Source organism: Hypomesus nipponensis, chromosome 25, assembly GCF_054491055.1.
Source record: "Hypomesus nipponensis isolate SF chromosome 25, ASM5449105v1, whole genome shotgun sequence".
Taxonomy (NCBI): domain Eukaryota; kingdom Metazoa; phylum Chordata; class Actinopteri; order Osmeriformes; family Osmeridae; genus Hypomesus; species Hypomesus nipponensis.
Genome location: NC_140385.1, coordinates 10,951,865 through 10,971,560, shown reverse-complemented (window position 1 = coordinate 10,971,560; position 19,696 = coordinate 10,951,865). Strand labels below are relative to the sequence as shown.

Here is a 19,696-nt window from a genome sequence, read left to right as displayed (position 1 = left end):
GTCGCAAGGTAGCGTCTTCTGAATGTGAGACGAATGTCGAATATGAAACTAACTTCACCTCGGTAGTTAACTCGAGGTTTGTGTAATCGACGTTTCTTTTTCTCTCTACTCCTCCAGTGCTGCATGTCAGTTAAAACAAAAATATGCAGGAAATAATACGTAGGCTACCATACTATACAGACATAACAAAAGAAAAGGTGTAGGTTACAAAAAGCTACGATAAAGAAATAATTTACAAAAACATATATAGAAAACGGATATCGTCTACATCAGATCCTTCAAGCATCATGAAGGCATTAAAGCTCAAAATGGGGGGTGGGGGTGGCGGTGGAGGGGGGTGGATTGCAAAAAGCTGAACTGGGAGGAGTCTTTGCTGCTGTCGAAGGCTTCTGTCAAGCGAATCTGCCCGGGCAATCTTATTTAACTTTAAACATTTTATAGTCGTGACTTCCGCGTTGAAGATAGCCAGGTGTATACTCTTCTCTTCAGGTAAGACATAACAAACACAATTTTGTAAACCTATATTTACTTTTGCTCGCAACTAGTCACAAACGGAAGGCTATATTGAATGCAAAACATTTGTTGCAAGTTGAATCAAAGGCTTTTACTTATTCGCAGCTCAAAAGAACTGTTGACATCTCTAAACGGAAAAATCCCTACTGATTCATGCAATTATGTACAAACTAATTTGCTTTCCCAGAATCCTTGAAGGTGAAAATACAATTTAATTATAATGACTGACCTGCTCGTATCCGGTGTGATACAAGACATTCTGGTTATTGTGTGGGTGACCTGGATGTCATATCTTTGATTTCATATCCCTGTGAAAACTTGTTAAATGGAATTCCATGCCTCACCTAAAATATAGTGAGTGGAAAATGCCCATGATCCTTTCTTTAGCAGACCACACCCATAGGCTACAATAAACGATTTGAGTTAGTATTTGATAAAGCCATGAAAAGCACAAACTGGTTTGACCAATTATAAAGTTGGCAAAAGGGATTATAAAAAAATGTAGCAAACTGGACTTATCCTGGCTTTCCTTTTCCTATAGCTAGACAGATAACATAGGCCATTGGGGCTATGTGATGGGTTTTTTCTATTCTCTCAACTTGGAAAATCCGACGACAAATGTGTGAACTGGTGTGTTGACTTGTTCTTCCTTTTCCTTCCCTTCCCCAAAATCCCTCCCCCGATCCCTTTCCCTACTCAGATTTGCATTGCATCCACCTCCCTGAATTTCTCCTGGTCTCCATAGTGACAAGGGAGGAAGTTAAACCTACTTTCCCGCTTGTCTGGACAGAGAAACACTATCTCACAATGTCTGCTCCAGGTGAGTGTCTCCGCAGTCCCTCCCCTTATAAAAGCATTAGATATCATGTTGCATTTAATGAGAGCTTATTCATAATAGGTATGTATTAGCATTCACAGTGATGGATGTATTTGTTTTTTAACCAGATGTTGTTCTATACACCTTTTTTTCTGCATTACATTCCTAGAGGCCCTGTACCTCATACACCTCATATAATAGTAGTTAGTTAGTAACCAGATCCTTTATTCAGGAGGTACTGCTAATGTATTTAAAAACACCTCTCAATTTTAGGAAAGCCTTTAACATTTATATATATATATATATATATATATATACACACACTTTTTTTCTCTGGGATTTAGATGAATATATGTTTTTCATATAAAATAAGTATTTTACCTGCCAGACACATATTTACTTGAACAACAAACTCTAGTTCTATCTGATAAAATGCAGCGTGTCATACCTAAGCGGTCAAGACTCCCAAAATACATTAGCCGACATGTTTGGAACCATTGTTGGGAAAGCCTAACAGGAATTTGCCTTCTATGTCGTTTGGAAACTTATTTCTATGGAGACTGGTTGTTTAGAGGAAAAAGTCAATAGCAATATAGTTCCACTTTAGTTTGAGTTAAGTTTTACTTTTCTATTTTCCTTTCTACTTTCTGTTTACGCAACACTATGCATACTTAAGGTAGTACAAATGCGTTGATTATTGTTCAATAGTAGACTCCCACAGTAACACAGATCAGAAAAATTGACACTGTCTCTCCTTAGGAGAGCTTTTCATTCTTTTAGATTTGGCCCACTAAAAGGTGTACAGTAACATGGTCAGGGAGTTGTTAGTGTGATTGAGTTGCAATATGTATGTAATTGTTAATATGAGTGTCCAGAGGAATGTGTTGATCTAACCACTATCCTAATGGCAACCTCGAGTTCTCGGGTCATGTTCATGCTTTCCAAAAGCTGGCAAGACAACTAGGTTATTATTATAAAACCCAGCAACTATTGCTCCAAGTCCAATTGTTGGTGAAATGTGTCAGACCATAGTGAGAGGTGTCATCAGTGGTGTAGGCAACCCTTTTGTTTGTATTTTTTTGCGAGTATCCAGACATTGGATACCACTGCCTGATGAGAATGTGGTGTCGTACTGTAGAGCAATGGCTGATGGCTACACCCTCGTCTGACCAATGTTATGTCAAGTTTCAAGACCGTTTGGCCCATGAAGGCAGAATTATTAGGTTTTCTTTCGTAAGACTGTGAGTGTGTTGAAACTCAACTTTGGCAAGGATTTTATTTTATCAAGGGCATTTCCGCTTAATCTGGACAGATATATTGAAGAGAAAAGGGAAACGTGAGGGATAGGGATAGAGGGGAGGACATGCAGGAAATGTGCAGGATTCAAACAATTTCCATGGAAACGGTACAGAACAGAACATCGCCTCACACAGATGTGGTGAATCCATAGGTCCCTTCAAATATTCGACTTTTCTGTTCACCGCAGGTTACCCATCCCCCACCCAGGCTCCATACCCCATGCCCCAACCAGGCAGTTACTCCATGAGCCCCTACCCTGTGCCACAGGGAGGTTATGGTGATCCGAGCCATGCCCCCCCACCTGCAGGCTTCAACATGGGCTACCCGCCCCAACCACAGCCTGGGCAGCCGATTATGTACCAGCCAGCAGGTCATGGTCCCATGCCTGATTACGGAGGTCCAAACATGGGTTCCCCTGGAGGCATCTCCCCTGCTCCAGCTCTGGCTCCAGCTCCAGCATCCGTTCCTGTCGGTGTGCCACCTGGGCTGGAGTACCTAACCCAGGTGACTGGTTGAGGATTCTCATACCCTGTAAACGTCAAACACTCACCATGCAACAGGTGTCAGTTGATATTGACTCATCTGACTTCTGACTCATACATCATCTTGTGTTGTGTTCTTTATATATTTTTTAGGTTGACCAGATCCTTATACACCAAAAGGTTGAGCTTCTGGAGGGTGAGATTGTTAATCTGTTACTAAGACCGTTGGTGACCAGAGTCTGTGGTCATCTGGGGACCGAAGGTTTTAAAGGGTTGATGATGCATTTGCATTGCTTTCTCATTTGTAGCCCTTGACACAGTACTGTTTTTAGGAGAATCAACCAATTTGCAAATTGAAAACCATAACATAAAAACATCGGTCTCTACATTACATCATTAATATGTTTAAATTTGAGCGTTTGCCATGAATACCATTTAAAGTAAAAATAATACAAATGATTGTGTGTTGTAACTTATTTAGTCAAAGTCTATTGTATTACCTAGTTTGCTCCTAACTTATGTTATTAGTCCGTTTTAATCTCTTCTCCTCATCCTCCTGATTCTCAGCATTCATTGGTTTTGAAACCAACAACCAATATGAGATCAAGAACAGCTTGGGCCAGAAGATCTACAAGGCCAAGGAGAAGAACGACTGCTGCACCAGAAACTGCTGTGGCGCCCTGCGCAGCTTCGACATGAAGATCAAAGACCTCACGGACCGAGAGGTCATCCGCCTCATACGGCCCTACCGCTGCGCCTCCTGCTGGTGCCCCTGCTGCCTGCAAGAGGTGTGTGTGTGTGTGTGTGTGTGTGGGGGGGGTCTCGGTGGGGTGTGTGCACGTTACATAGAAGAGAAAGCACTATATACTATGTTCCTGGCAGTGGTATAAAGTGGGTTGGTGTTAGTGGTTAGAGGATGTTCTGCCCTGAAAAACTACTACTGTGCTGGACCAGAGTCCACATTACACAGCCCACACCACAGCCGGTTGGGATTTGAAGTCTGAATTGGCCTTTGTCAGTGTAACTGTCTCCCAGACCATGTTGAACTCTTCCCATCGCTTCCCTTTCGATGGTCTTAATTGAATCTACAGCACATTCCCCATGGGCCATCTGAGCCCTCACACACGGACTGTGGTCCGCCTCCACTAATGACGGCCGTACCCTGCCGTGGCCACGTGAAACACATTTGTTTTGTAATGGAAACAGTTGCTATGCCACAAACGAGAGACTGGTTCACTCATCCGTGAGGTTGTGTTGTGAGTAGACTGGGAAGCTTTGTAGCGTCAGTCCTAAACATGTAGGACTATTTTCAGCCGCATGTCCTTGGCCCAGATATGTGCACTTGGTAAAAGTTTACTATTTGTGTGTGCATGTGTGCACGTTTACATGTTTAGGGCATATACATTGTGCATATGTACATGTTCATAGTGATGTACGTGTGTTTTCTTAGCTTGAGGTGCAGGCTCCACCGGGCACCACCATAGGCTATGTGTCACAGGACTGGCACCCCTGTGTTCCCAACTTCTCCATTCAAGGGGCCAACAGGGAAACCGTGATGAAATTGGAGGGGCCCTGCTTCGCCTGCAACTGCTGCAGCGACGTCAACTTTGAGGTGAGGGTGGAGGTGTCCTGTTTCTTTTAGCAATACTTAGACCATGTCAGGTCACAACCATTTTGGTTTGACGTGGAATGAGACCCCATGAAGAAGCTTCCCCGAAAGAAAACAGACATAACAAGGAACTTCTCGGCATGTCTAACCCCTGTCCGTTTTGCTGACTCGCAGTTAAAGGGGAAAGATGGTGGCAATTCGATTGGTCGAATCAGCAAGCAGTGGAGCGGTCTTCTGAAGGAGGTCTTCACCGACACAGATAACTTTGGTATCCAGTTCCCCCTCGATATGGATGTGAAGATGAAAGCCGTGCTCATGGGAGCCTGTTTTCTCATTGTAGGTCCATCTGTCATTTTTTGGGTACTTAATATATGTTTCAAATTTCTTTTAGTTAACAATTACTTTACATTTTGTGTTTTTTCTTCACAGGACTTCATGTTCTTTGAGAAAGTGGGCGAAACAAACCAGCGTAATACTGTTTTCTCGTAACATGGAGAGAGAGAAGGAAAGTCAATTCACTCTGTTTGTATGTGTGTCGAGGCAATTTTTCTGGATGAAATTCTGCCCGTTTCCAAAGCATTTTGGAATTTGCCATATTGCCAGTCCTGGAGTTTTTATTTTATACCTACAAAACTGGAGTATTCGTCTGATGATGATCTGCAGTTTAGCGAAACACAGCCTTCATGCAGTCTTCTACATTTGTGTCAATGGAGAAGTCAACAACCAGATTTGGGATGTTTTTTGTACCGGGTTTCTAGTCCTTTCTATGTAGTGTACTTGTCCATGTTTTATTTTAAGGGTTTCATATCTATTAAATACGTGTGGGGTTCACTTGACACTTAAGTATTTATTCTTCAGGTAAACCAGTCACATGCATCAAAATTGTCTGGCATTGTCTGTTGAAATTTGTATCCATCATCATTCATTCTTCAACTATTCAAGTGTGTATATTCATCCTCATTTGTCTTCTAATGATGTGCCTCATCTCTCCATTTAACTAAATATTCTATGATTCTCGTTCATATATCAATGATATTTAAGGGTGTACATGTGCAATATTGTAGTGTCATAGCTGCCATGTTTGTAGAATTGCTAATTACATTATGTTTGTTGATGATATATATATATATAATATATCTCTCTCTCATCCGTCCCCAAATTGTCACCTCAAAGTTGCATGTTGCACATTTCTACTGAGTGCCTACCCAATGTAAACAATTGTGTGTTTTGCATAGTTTAGGCTAACTACATGTATGCGTTTTTCCAGTCTGTGAGTGCAGTATGTTCTATGTAGGTCTACATTCTGTATGTATCTCACTGTGTGTGCCATCTTAAAACCAATGCAACTGTGCTGGGGGTCATTCCAGAAAGCAGGTTATGTGACACACCCAGATAAGTTAACTCCCCGGCTGACACCCAGCATTGTAGCAGCCAGTAGGTTGCTGCAACATTGTGAATCAGCTGGTGGGATAACCGGTTATGTTGCATAACCTGCTTTCTGGAATACCCCCCTGTTTGTGCTGTTGCTCTGGAGAATGGCAATGGTCGTCTCCCTCATCATCTGAAGATGGGTGGACTCCAAGGCAGGCCAAAAAAAGGAGGGAAAACAATAGTGACAGAGGGGAATGGGAAGTGAAAAGAAGAAAAAGGACCTCATAGGGCTTACATCTAAAATGCAGGAACTCCCCATTAGTCAAGGGATGTGTTACTTTCCCTTGTTGGTGTTGAGTGAAACTCGAAAGGTCATGCTGTGTCGTGTTTGTGGGAAACAAGTCAATGGGTTGTTCAGGTCAAGAAGAGCTACTTTGGTGCCTGAAAAGATGGTTTCAGTGTAATCTAAAGATGTTTAAAGCATAGCTTATGTTTAACCAAGCCTTTGTCACATGCATTTTACTTACACTTGTCACATCAGATTTCATGTTTGTACCTGTACTGAGGGTTTGGTTATTTTATTTCAAAAAGTGATATCTTAAATGTTTCTTTTGGTGTTTTTTTCCAGACTTTTTGTTTGTGTATGTTTTATTTTACCATTTCTGTTTTCAGTCTATGATAAAGTTATACATTCTCTGCTTGCATTTTAGCATGACCACTAACAAGGACAACAAAAGGATGTTGTCAGACTTGAAATATTTGCCTTCTCACCACTCCTGTTTGTGATATGTCGGCATTTGGATATGAGATAATTGTTCATTACCTGGTTTGCCTTGCTAAACCTACATGTAAATGTGTGTTTATTCATACTGTTAATGTTACACATAAAGTGCCATTTAAAGATGTGTATTGTTCTGTCGGTGGGTATAGCAGAGCATCAGAGTGACGGCTTGGGAAAGAAAGCTGTTTTCAGAACCCCCTTCCTTCCCAGACATCTGTTTCCAATTGGAAAATGTGATCCATGCTTTAGGAGGGGTTGTCCTTTCTCTCCACCACCTCCAAAACGCTCCAACCAGAGAATGTTTATTAGGGGAGAACTGCCACTCTCGGGAAACCTCCGGGTTCTGAACTGGTTGGTCCAGTGCAGATATACCCCTCAAAATCCACTTTTGTCAGGATAAATTTGAATGTTGAATTCGAAAAGGGAGGCAAATACATACTGCTGGGCTTTAGATTTGTTAAATGTTGCTTTTTTGTCTTAAAAAGCCTTTTAAAATGTCAATGACGTCATACACATAGTACGACCAGCGATACTGCTTCACGGCAAGCTCAAGTCACTTCCTTTATTCTCTCGAGGCATTGGCAACACAGCTGGCAGGTTGTCCCTGTCAATACACATGCTAGAAAGAGTTTATGCTTGCTAATGTTGATAATGCTCTGACATTCTGGTTCCGCTCAGGATGCCATCAAGCGGGGTCTCTGATTGTAGTCAGTCCTTCACTAACCAATCAGCATTCATTAACGACTCACCCTGTAAGAACTTTAAAGTGCATTAATACTCCATCATTCAGCTTTCGACCTATAATCCATGTGGAACATGCACAAACTACAATCGAATCTGAGATTTCTCAACGACAATCAGGCGAAAGAGACATTTAGCCATTTAGCTCCATAGACTCCCATTCAATTTGCACTCGAACGCGATCACCCCCAGTGGAACTCTGTGTAACTGCAACAAAATTCTGTACAACGGGGCTTAATAGGGAGTGTGTAGGCTATCTTTTGCTATGTTCTGCTTATACTGAAGTTTCGGAACCTCGTTCATTCACGTTCCCGGTGTCCGACCATCTTGCACATGTCTCATTAACGATTCATTAATTGTATTACTTTCACATGCAGTCAGGGGAGAGCTTCCACATTTGGGATATTCGCAAGCGTCAGACAGCCGGAGTGCAATGGCTGAGCCTCAACTTGGGGGAACCACCTCTGTGATCATGGTGTCTCCCCTGCCAGGTAAGTATGGTGCTCTTCGAATAATGTGGGGTACTGATTTCCATTCGTACCCTATACAGTGACGGTATCATATTGACTTCTTTATTCTTTTACCAGCGCATCAAAAAACCATTCACTTGGTCACGAATAACCATGAGAAATTGCTTTTGGCTGCGTTTTAAACCTAAATTTAAATCTACTTTTGTCTCTGACCCACAATGCATTGCAGTATGTTACCCAATTGTATTCGACTTCATTCAGCGGGCTGACTTGAAAAGTGAACGCCATTGACTGCTTCAAGTCAGCTGGCTGCAGACGGCTGTCGGCGCCTATGGTCATCAGCATATTACATCAGAGACAACGTTCGCTCATTAGGTTCGAAGAACCTAATAACCTAATGAGCCATATCATGATTAGCAAGATGATGTAATCTTGGATGTGCCATTTGATCTCGGATGTAATAAGCGAAGAACGAACTCTAGGTTTGAGCATTGGTACTTAATGTTTGTCGAGGGAAAAGCCAGTCTAATCTTTTCTTACCCAGAACAAGCATAAGTAATACGATTCTATGGTTTGGCAGTGATTCAAACAAGGGTGGAGCAAAGCTTGGGTCCAGAGTTCATCACTGTCCTCTCCTCGAGGGAAGATGATGTTCTCTGAAGGAGGAAAACTACAGTTATACACTAGTTTTGTACTAGTACTAGATTTGTACTATTTATAGGGTTAATTATTCAATCAAACATATTCTTGTATGATGCTAATTTAGCAGGATGTAATCGGAGGTTATAGGGCACTTTGGGAGGTAGATAAACCCACAGTGAACACACCTCGACATGGCCCTCTGGTGGGTATTTTAAGATACATTAAAATGGTCAATATATTCTTAATTCTGAAATACACTTCCTGCCAGACATGGACATGAAGGTAGGTAAGGGCACATGGGCACCTGGTTTGTCATTGTAATTTAGCTGTTCGCTATTTTGTAGCACGATTGGCTATAACAGTGAATAGTTACAGTGCAAACACTAGAAAATAGTATGAGTTGTTCTTTGTACTTGTAAAGGGGATTCATCACAGCATTGGGGAGGGGTCACACAGCACTACTGTTCTGCAAATTCTAGGTGACAAAATATTACAAGTAAAATACTTTTAAATTTGTCTTTATTGAATTAGGAGGAAAAAAACCTCTGCCTCAAGTTTCTGTTTGGCCCATTTGACATCCAACCTTTTACGGTACTGTAACCTGCATTGACAGTTTATTCAAACAATTAAGACAAATAAAATATGTACATATCTATCAGGATATATGTTTTAGAAAACTGTGGATACACCTGTCTCTTCATTAAATAAAAGTAAACACAAAAGACGGAATCGGACTTTTATCTTCTTCATACTCCAGCCTGTTTGTAGTCCATTCTTCATTCCTCCTCCTCCATTTCTCTTGTCTTCCAGTTCCTTAAACCTCCCTCATTTAGTTCAGTGTCCTTCCACCTGAGTTGGTAGGTGGTGCCTCCCTCTATCTCTCACTCTGTCCCCCATTAACCCTCTCATCCCTGGTCAGTTTGATGAGGTAACGGCTGGCCAGCTGGAGGTCCCACTGGTATTTGGACAGGATCCTAAAACAGTCCTCTCTGGTACACAGACTCAGAGAGTAGAGCTGCTCCATCTAAGAGGAGATCAGATCATTTGTAACCGATTAGTTTGATAAAATGCATGCTGCAATTTTACAGTCCTTCAGGGATAAAAGGGTCTTCTGTGTAACCTCAGGAAAAATTGTTAGTATATCTAATAATCGAAGTGTGAGATATAAAGGGAGAAAATACAATATTAGATTGACCCGATTCGAACACAAAGAAATTGTTACACAAAATGATGGAATGAATGTTTGAATACTATGCCAACCTTAAGCTGTTGTTCGGCCTTGAGTGGGTTCCATTCATTGCGACGGAGTGCGTTACGGACTTCGTCAATGGTCACACCATGCACCGCCTCCATGACCTGGCCAAACAGAGCAGAGAACCAGAGTTAAATCTGTGAAATTGCTTGCTCCATGTTCCAGATCAAACAGCGATGATATTTAACCAACATCTCAAACATACCTGTGAAATGACTGCTTCTCTGGTGTTCTGCACTTGAGGTGGGTACCGATCTCTTTCCTTTTCCCTGTCCCTTTCCCTCTCTCTCTCCTTCTCTCTCTCCTTCTCTTTGTCTGCACTGTCATCAAGTTGTGGTGTTGAGCGTGCCATGTGGGCCATCTTGACCAGGTTGCTGATGCCCATGGTTGGCTGAGGTGGGGGCTGGGGCACCTGTATCTGCTGCTGCTGAGGGTGTGGAGGCCAGGAAGAGCCTGGGGCTGGATTCACCGCCGGCCTCCGGTCTCGGATCACCATTTGTGGCTTGAGGCACTTGAGGTTTGGGGGTGGTGGGCGTGGAGGAGGGGCTATGCTGGCCTCGCTGAACCTGCGGGGGTCCTGCGTGACCACGCTGCGAGCTGCCATGGGAGTGTTGGGGAGGGGTCTACGGGGGTCCGCACGCAGCCCTCCTACCGGCTGACCTTTACTCCTAGACTCACCCAGGACAGACTCCAAACTCCGACACATACCTTGGAAGGAAAGGATGCAAGCATTATAGCTTCTAGTAACAAATCAATCCATCAATCAATACGGGCAGAAGTTCAAACACAAGTACACAGGTTTAGGCAATTATTAAAACAGTTTCTGAAAAAAAAGATGCCTAATTGGGATGCCATTTGGTGGGATCTGAATGCAAGTAGTGGTTTACCTGCCATGCTCTGTAAATTTGAGCCTTCCTTGTCTCTCTCTTTGGGGACTACAGGAGTTTTCCACCTCCCACTACTGTAACAAAACCACAAGCACATGTAAACATGCAGCATAAAGTGAATCTAAATCTGCAAACCAGGGATGTGTCAATAGTGATTTCCATGCTCTGTAGCACACGGCGTCTGTAAAACGCCTTACTTTGGTCTCCCGTAGAAAAGCAGTCTGTTCTGACTGGGACCTTGTTTGAAAGCTTACTGAGAGATATACTCACTCCTCCAGGCGTTCGGGAGTCCCCCAGCTCCGGTCGGGATGGGAGTCCCCGTGCCCTGTGTGCTGCAGACTGCCCCTCAAGGGGGCAGAGATGTGGGCGGTGGCGGGGCCTGGACCAGGGGCGGTGCCGGTGGTGACTGAGGGTGCAGCCAGACTTGGGGGGAACCAGCCGACGCTGAGGGTCCTCTGGTTCTGGCCCTTCCACTCACACAGCTCCAGGCTGCAGGAGAACAGGAAGACAAAGGGAGAGTCACAGGAAGTGGTTTCACATTATCTTCATATTGCAATGGCAGATTAAAAGCGGGAGGAGTATGAGAGAAATTGAAGAAGAAGAAAAAAATTAAATGCACAATAGCTGTTATTTACACATGCCATGAGGCTGTTGACCTCCACATTGCCCATGCCCTCTAGAACGCAGCCTTTAACCCCCGTCCTGACAATATCTCAGCTTTTCTCCACCCTTCCTTTTACAAATCTTGATATACCGACTAATGTGAAATACAGGGACATGGAACGACCCACATGAATTTCAGGGTATGCTTAGAACATTTTCTGCTGTGTCTCTCAGACATCAGAAGTAAATACCTCCCATGCTTAATACCAAACCCCTTCCTTGAGAGGGAGGAAAGAATGTGAGGCACTGGTTCTGGAATGTTCTTAAGAAGTAGAACAGTTCATAGGCTGACCCCCCACCCTTCTCACCCGTGGTCTATGACGGTGACTAGGTCGTTGGCCAGCAGGGGCAGCATCCTGAGTTCGTTGAAGTCCCTCACCGCGCGCACCTCCATGGGTTGAGCCTGGAGAGACGGGAAGAGGAATGGAGGAAGACAGAAAAATTGAAAAAGAAGATTGATTGAGAAAACAGAAGTAGAGCATTTGGATCGACATGCTCACAACCACACGGAACACCCAGCAACAAGTGGTGTTACTATGGTGACGATTGGCGAGTGCTAATGGGAAATGGTGAGTGCTAATAAGTACTGGCTAGTAGTCATGAGTACTGGTGGGTGTACTGGTGAACCGACCTCTGCCACCAGCGTAACGAGATCTGAGAAGGTGGGCCGGTCGGTGGCGGCGCAGGCCCAGCACTTCCTCATGACGGAGTACAGCTCCTGGGGACAGTCCGGGGGCCGCTCCAGGCGTTCGCCCTCGCGCTCCACCCTCCACAAGATCTGGACACAGCGAGAGGGGAGTTCGAAAGGATTGTTTTCACCCTAGTCAACGTCGAGTCGATGAATCCATCGTCGCTTTTTGGAAGCACAGCGTCCTCACGCAGTTAAAAGCTCCCCACACACCTGTCTGCCTGACATGCCCAGCCAGGGCTCCTCACAGTAGGTGAACATCTCCCACAGCGTGATCCCAAACATCCACACGTCAGACGCATGAGAGAACGAGCCGACGCGCAGGCTCTCTGGGGCACACCTGGAGAAGGGAGAGGGAACATTTCTTAGTCAAGAAAGGCTAATAAGCTTTTGTGGCAAGGGGCGACAAGTCTCCCAAGCTACTTTAGTGGGAAAAATATGATTTACTATTTGCATATGTTATCCCAATCAGTAGATGAAGCATGCTTTTTAATACTTAATCTATATGACCTTATTATTATTATGTTCTCATGTCATATCATCCACTTGTCTTCATATTACTATTTTGTTTCATGTTGATTTTTGTAGAGCAGTTTTCCATTCATGTCACCTTTCACCCAATGCACTGTTCCAGTATTCTATTCATCTGTAGTGACTAACTATGGGCAGGTCCAAAAGAGGGTGTCCAGGTCGAGCTGTGTTTCACTCCAGCGTCTGGAGCCAGGAAGGGAGCTGACAAGGGTATGTATGTTAAAGTAAGGAGCCACTGGAAGGTGCGCACTGGCCTTTAGTGCTTGTTTTTCATTCTTTTTCCTCTGTTCTCTGTAAAAATGAGCTCCCACCTCAAACTGAAAAAGGTGAAGGGAAAAAAAAAAAACCTTCACACCTCAGAGAGCCTTTGCCATAGGCCTTCCAGCGTCTGTCCTGGACATTATTCATGTCGTAGTCTCCTCTAAATGACCCTGATATCTGCTCCCCCTGCACCCAACTCCACCTGCTCCTTCCTCCTGCCTCCCCCGCTTCCTATCTCCTCACCATGCAAACGGGATCCGTCTGTGTGCCTTCATCACGTAGTGATCCTTCTCCTGGCTCAGGCCCCTCATCAGCCCAAAGTCCCCGATCTTCACCATCTCCCGGGACGCTAGCAGGACATTCCGTGCCGCTAGGTCCCTGTGGATGAACCTGCGCCCCTCCAGGTACTCCATACCGGCTGCAATCTGGGTGGCAAAGAGCCACAGGCGAACGAGGGGGTACTCGTACTGGCGTGAGCGCAGGGTGTCATACAGGGAGCCCAGGTTTGCGAGCTCTGTTACCTGGAGATGGTAAAAGGAAGGGCAAAATCAACCCAAGGATGCTTACATAACGCTGTTCCTTTAAAGTTGACAAGTCAATGGAGATCGTAGGGAAACTGGATAAAGATTTCCGAGTCCAGATATAGATCCACTGGTCCCCTTTACTATCCCCTAGTACCAATACTAGATGTTGTAGTGCTCTGTTTCCCAGTGATCCTGTAATCAACTCAAACTATTTAACTCATAGTCTTCTCAAAATGCTAATTGTATGCTAACCTATCCAATCTTGCATCTGCCGAGACGACCAACAGAAAATAACATTTATGTAACACGGTATCGCATAAGACTGAAGCAGGATGACAGTATAACTCGCATGAGTATTGTTACGGTATTGATTAAATCCAGAATCCAGCTGACCTGAGAGCTATATGCTCCCAGCTGACCGTTTTAGTAGGATTCCTACCATCTTGAGGGGCTGCGTCAGCACCACTCCGTACAGACGGATGATGTTGGAGTGGTCCAGGGACTGCATGGTGGTCACCTCCTGGAGGAAGTCTGTCAGCGTGTCCGCCTGTCTGGACAGGCTGCTACGCAGAGACTTCACGGCGACGGGCAACTGTCATGGCCATAGGAGAGACATATCTCAGCAAATAAACCCCGCTTCAGCAAATAAACCCCGCTCAAAGTTGTATTGGATTCAAAGCCGAGCCCAGTGACCCACCACTTTCCCGGTGGGAGTGTGCCACTCTGCTCTCTTCACCACCCCGAAGGAGCCAGAGCCCAGCCTCTCTCCCAGGGTGAGGTCACTGTCCTGGATTAGACAGCTCACGTTCCGCCTTGTGTCCTGGTCCTGGCTGGGCGCTCCCGCACTCCATTGGTCGCCAACCTCTGGACCACGCCCACTGAAGACCTGGACATGGGGGGAACAGGTTTGAATGTGCTGCACGACCTTTTGATCCCAGAGATATGGCGGTCAGGCTTTTCGAGGTTGAGAAGTGAGCTTTTCTACCTTGGTCATCCATGAGCGTGGTCGCATGTTGAGTTTGTAGCGTTTTAGAGCCTCCCATAGTCTTCTCTGTCCTGCATGCAGAAAATACCCACATTATACATAACACACAACATACTGCACGAAAAAAAAAAAAAAGTATTTCATTAATGAACACCTCTCAGAGGCCACACATAATAATTCAGACGTTTATACCAACATAAACAGGATTTCCACACCCACGCTGCACATATGGAGCTGACTACAAGAACATGTACATCATCCCATGATAGAAAACCAAATGTTTCTGTTCCGTGTTCCAAGACCGAACCGACCTGGTTTGCTGATGCCTATCTGCTCCAGGTCAGCCTCCTTCACGTAGGAGAAGTGCTCGACACGTGTGATGTTGAGTCCGTCCCGGACGCGCAGGTAAAACCTCTCCAACTGGACCTCGGCCAGGAGATGGTACAGCCACTGTGTGTCCTTGTCCATCAGCATGACCTGCACAGGCAGCGCAGTTCAGCCTGGGGCCAAAGGGCAAAGGTTAGGAGAGGAGGAAGGGAGGGAGGGGAAATACACGGCCCTCGACCGATAAGACTGGAGAAGCACAGAGGACAGCTCATTTCATGTGACATTCCTGGGATAGAGTTTGACAATGTTGTTGCTGTCTCATCTATCGTGAATGTTTTGAGGAAGTTCTATTCCCGACAAGGAAGCAAAGATCCTCTGTTGAACTCAAAATAAGGTGCCATTTTAACTGCTTTCAACTCAGCATATTTAGAAATATACTATACAATACACACACACAATATCATTCCAAATTCACTCAAGTTGTTTATTGGAAGCAGATCTGAGAAATCCCAGAGAGCTGTAACCAGAGGAGATGGTGTTTCTATGCAATGAAACGCTTCCCTGTGTTACTGTAACTGTGCTGACACTGTCACAATAATAAACCTTGCAAGCTGATCTCCTGTCTGTCTAGAACCATCAAACCTCTGTTTTGTGTCCCTTAAAAACATGGAAGCCTTGCTGTGGGGAGAAATTTACGCCTGCCAGAAAAGTACAATGTCAGCTGAGTTCTGGCTAATGTGATATCCCCCCCCAAAACAACATGGACGCCATCCCAACTTCCATGGCAGCAGGAACAGACAGGTTGTAATCCCAACAACAGAGTTCACAATGCATGGCAAATGAGGAACTAGGAGATCGAGGACAGGAGATCGAGAGAGAATACCTCAATCCACAGAAGTTATGGGTGACTTGGCCACGCATGGGTGAATCAGTCAACACCAACAATAATCTTTAAACAACATCACCAACCCAGATAGGAAATGGTTGGTGGTCGACTAACTAGTCCAACCTGTTCTTCTCAGCAATTACGTAAACACAAAGGACAGAAACCAAGAGATGCTCAAACCCAACACTAAAGACGTGTTTTGTAAGGAAATACTGTCACAATGTCTCTGAATAAGCTAAACAAAGCATTGACCCTGAACGGAATCACTTATGGTCAGAGTGCGAATTATACAATGACGATCGGGGGGGGGGGGTCAACTTCTTCTCCAGGGTGTGTATCAACCCCCCCCCCCCGACCAGTTGTTTTGACCTCTTTTGGGGGAGGTCCAAGTCTTAATTAAGGGGGTCAGACCCCCCCAAACCCCCTGTATTTCACACCCTGCTCACGCTCTCTAATGAGCAGTCTATGTGACACTGATATTTGAGCTTTTATCAGTGTTCCAGGTTGTGTTTCCTTTTCTGCACATAATTGCTCTCCTGTCAGTGTGAAATGTCAGCTATTATACGTCTGTCTGTGTATGCCTGCTTCAGGCAACAGCAGTCATAAAACAGCCTGTCAGTATTATCAGCTGGAGCAGTTAGGGGGGGTAGGGCATGAGTCAGGAGAAGCCTGTCAGATTCCTGTGTCGTTTGTTGCCCTAGAAAACTCAGAGCCTGACAATGTCATGCAAGACAGACATGTTTTCAATCTCTCCTTGACGGCCCCCCCCACAATGATTTTAAGACAGACACATGCAAGATGGGGCTAGTCCAGACAGAACTTCATCAAACGGAATTACCCAAGACTACTTCAGCGTCCACACCCAAACACATTTGAAAACATACTGGGTGGGACAGTTGTGCCGTGTCGGCATGTGAGCCAGTAAACATTGGAGGGGTCTGTTTCATGCCATTGAGTTGAGGTCAGTTGTCCCTATGTACACACGGTGGAAATCTTTAACCACCAACTGGATAATCGTTTGAACATGTCTTTCAAGGCCTGGCCTATTAAACTATTATTTATTTCACATTGGCAGTCCATTTTAACATTTCTAAGTTTCAAACTATGCTGGACGGACTTGAGTGAGTGCACAAGATCAAGGGAGATCAACTTATAGAGTAGTAACCCAAGAAGTTGAAAAAACGTTGGAAACACGATCCTTGATAAGAAACACCCAGACAAAAAGCCTGGCAGACAAAGCATAAAAATCTACTTGTATAACTTCTCTTGACAGTCTGCTGCTTATCCACATCGGCAAATAAGCGTGTCTTAAACGATGTCTGACCAATGTTGTGTTGAGAAATGTAGTCTATAATTAATGAAGTAATTATATACCTCACTGACGTTGCCATTACCACTTAATCAATTTCAAAACTAAACTTAAACGACACTGCACGGGTTCTAATACACGCACACCGCAAATTACTGGCATTGCTCTCAATGAGACTACTTTCACTTTTGTTAGGACACATGTAGGCCTGATTCCTTATGAGTTCCAATTAATACTTTCAACAAGAAATTATAACACTGAACAATAATTTGGCCTCAATAAATTAATATGAATTTAAAGTGATCAAAGCCATCATGTCCAAATTATTCATATGTCATTATTTTGTAGAAAGGGAGTTGACTTGCTGATAGGCTAGTATAAATCTATCCACCAAAGTTTCATTTATTAAGACAGGTAAGTGTAAATACATACCGCCAACAATAGGTTTATGACTCCACGAAAAGCAAGGAATGATTTCGCTTATGATCCCAGTTATTTCGTATTTACATAGAACACACATTCCCTTCTAGCCATTGCTGTCGGCTAACCTCCATAGACTCGACGACTCATCCACTTCTGAAAAAATAGTTTGAATTATGTTTAATATTTACGCGATTCTATCAGTTCTTTTTTATGCATACAGTGTCTCATGGTGTCTTCAAAACGTTTTTAGATACATTTGTTAGTCACGGAAATCTTTTCGAGCTACCTGTTGCCTTGCTAGACTCCACCCCTGTCAGTCTTCCACCTGTGCGCACATGACTGATCACCGGAGACTGGAGAGTATCGTAGCATTCAAATTCACGGAAGTACTCTGTTTATAAGACTATCAATCTTTATTGCACTGAAATTGAACATAGCAATTACTAGCCATAAAATTGACAAAAATAGACAAAAATGATCACATTTACATTTAGTTTAATTTTGCATTGTGCTTTTTGGTTAGATACTTTAGGAACTCAGCATCCTTTTACAATTAAAAAAGAATATGTTGGAGCAAATATTTTAGCATGAATTCACAATTCTAACACTAAGGACTTCATTGAGAAAAGAGGCGATGTTCCTGCACTCTTAATTAACTTATTTGGTTGTGTTTGGATACCGAAACTTGCCAGGAGCCAAAGAAAACTCTCGACACGCTCTCTTTCTATGTTCCAGTCAAGCCGGTCTGGCAAGATTTCTACTTCTCACTTGGCCGCCAATTTGAATGTTAATGTAACCATATCTTAGAGGCATGCCTCCTCTCTCCTGTACCTTGTACTTCTTGGTACAGTATGACACATTCGTTCAACCTCTGCTCACTTGACTACACCTAAAATAGACTGTGAAGGTCCTATTCACATGAGTGGCTGTTCATTTTACATTTCAAAGAAAGTGTTTATTTTGTGTTACCTGAAATAATGGCATGCAAATGCCTGATTCTATGGATTTGGAGTTTAGCCAATACAGAACTGTGTGTGTGTGTGTGTGTGTGTGTGTTGATAGTGGGGAACAGGAGGCACATAATGTTGTATTACATTATATTACATTTTACAGAATAAATGGAATTGTTGAACCTGTCAACTTCAGACTGTGATGCTGAAATTTGTCAGAGCTGAAAACTTAAAAACAGCCGAAAACAGCTGAAAACAGAGCTGGAAACTTAAAACAGTCTTGTGCAACAAAAAAAAAATCACCAAGGCGTCAATGTGGGAATCTATCCCAGGGTATGTGGGTGGCCTGGAGGTGAGCAGAGGAGCCTCAAACATGATATGCACCTCTCACTCACATGCATTATGAATGCTGAAGTTATTTGATTATGTAACACGGTCGATACAAACAAAATCAGCATCCCTGTACACGTGTTTAGGGGGTGGCCTATGGTGACCCCTCGAAATGTGATTGGTCACTCCAGTGGCTCCTGTAGAAATGTGTGCAGTTTTGGATAGATGTCTAGCAGGTTGGAAAAAGACTTGTGTCAAGATAACAGGGAAGGTTCTACCATTTAATCTGGGGGGGGGGGGGGTATACACGCTGGGGCAAACATTAACCCTAACCATATCGTTTTCTTCATTGCATTAACAGGCAAAATACCATGTTTACAATAATTCTGTACAGTGAGGGTGTAAACAAGGCACAGAGCCACAAAGCTGCTTCAGGTTTTAAATTGAAGCATAAAAAATGCCATTGCATTCAAGCTCTTTGTTCCATGTGTGCCATGAATACTGTATGTATTTTCTCCTTCAGTTTAATGTATGTAAAAGTGAACGTGGCCCGTGTAGTCTACATTGTGTACGTGTGTGTCAGTCTCTCTCTGTGTGTATGTGTGTCTTCAATGCATATTAATACATACGTATATATTATTTCATGTATTTAAAACTTTCAGTAGTAGAAGTAGGTTAAGTTTTGACAGAGTAGTGGTGCTAGAAATAACACTAGCGCCCTCTCCTGTCTCTGTCTGTAAACGCAGTTCACTGACATGACGCCATTCTCTTGCCCGGTACATATAAGATAAACAATAGTTATATTTTGCTGTTTTATAGACTTAAATAATATATAATTTATTCCTATATTGTAAAATATTCAAGATACGTATTCATTAAATTGTCACACTTTTGAAAGCCTTCTTGACTTTTATTTTGAAATGTTTGGCTGTTTAATGTATCCGGAAGTTAAATG

General features: G+C 43.6%; 2 protein-coding genes and 1 non-coding gene across 3 annotated transcripts; 1 reads left to right on the top strand and 2 right to left on the bottom strand.

Moving 5' to 3' along the window:
• Positions 1–346: 346 nt before the first annotated feature.
• LOC146222247 (phospholipid scramblase 2-like) lies at positions 347–6,996 on the top strand. The gene is made up of 8 exons (XM_084692021.1): positions 347–489; positions 1,214–1,333; positions 2,817–3,133; positions 3,265–3,307; positions 3,679–3,899; positions 4,562–4,723; positions 4,895–5,056; positions 5,150–6,996. Exons 2-8 carry the CDS (start codon positions 1,321–1,323, stop codon positions 5,207–5,209), a joined length of 978 nt encoding a protein of 325 aa, XP_084548147.1. The 5' UTR covers positions 347–489; positions 1,214–1,320; the 3' UTR covers positions 5,210–6,996.
• A 955-nt stretch (positions 6,997–7,951) lies between these two features.
• LOC146222246 (U1 spliceosomal RNA) lies at positions 7,952–8,112 on the bottom strand. Its single transcript, XR_014747298.1, has one exon. It is a non-coding gene; the product is annotated as a U1 spliceosomal RNA (small nuclear RNA).
• Positions 8,113–9,227: 1,115 nt separating this feature from the next.
• Positions 9,228–17,729, bottom strand: tnk1 (tyrosine kinase, non-receptor, 1). Its single transcript, XM_084691438.1, has 14 exons — positions 17,471–17,729; positions 14,828–15,016; positions 14,517–14,587; positions 14,229–14,417; positions 13,971–14,123; positions 13,251–13,528; positions 12,429–12,555; positions 12,159–12,305; positions 11,836–11,930; positions 11,135–11,353; positions 10,865–10,938; positions 10,183–10,685; positions 9,986–10,081; positions 9,228–9,749 (listed from the first exon to the last, which is right to left on the bottom strand). Exons 2-14 carry the CDS (start codon positions 14,988–14,990, stop codon positions 9,600–9,602), a joined length of 2,265 nt encoding a protein of 754 aa, XP_084547564.1. The 5' UTR covers positions 14,991–15,016; positions 17,471–17,729; the 3' UTR covers positions 9,228–9,599.
• Between the last annotated feature and the right edge of the window lie 1,967 nt (positions 17,730–19,696).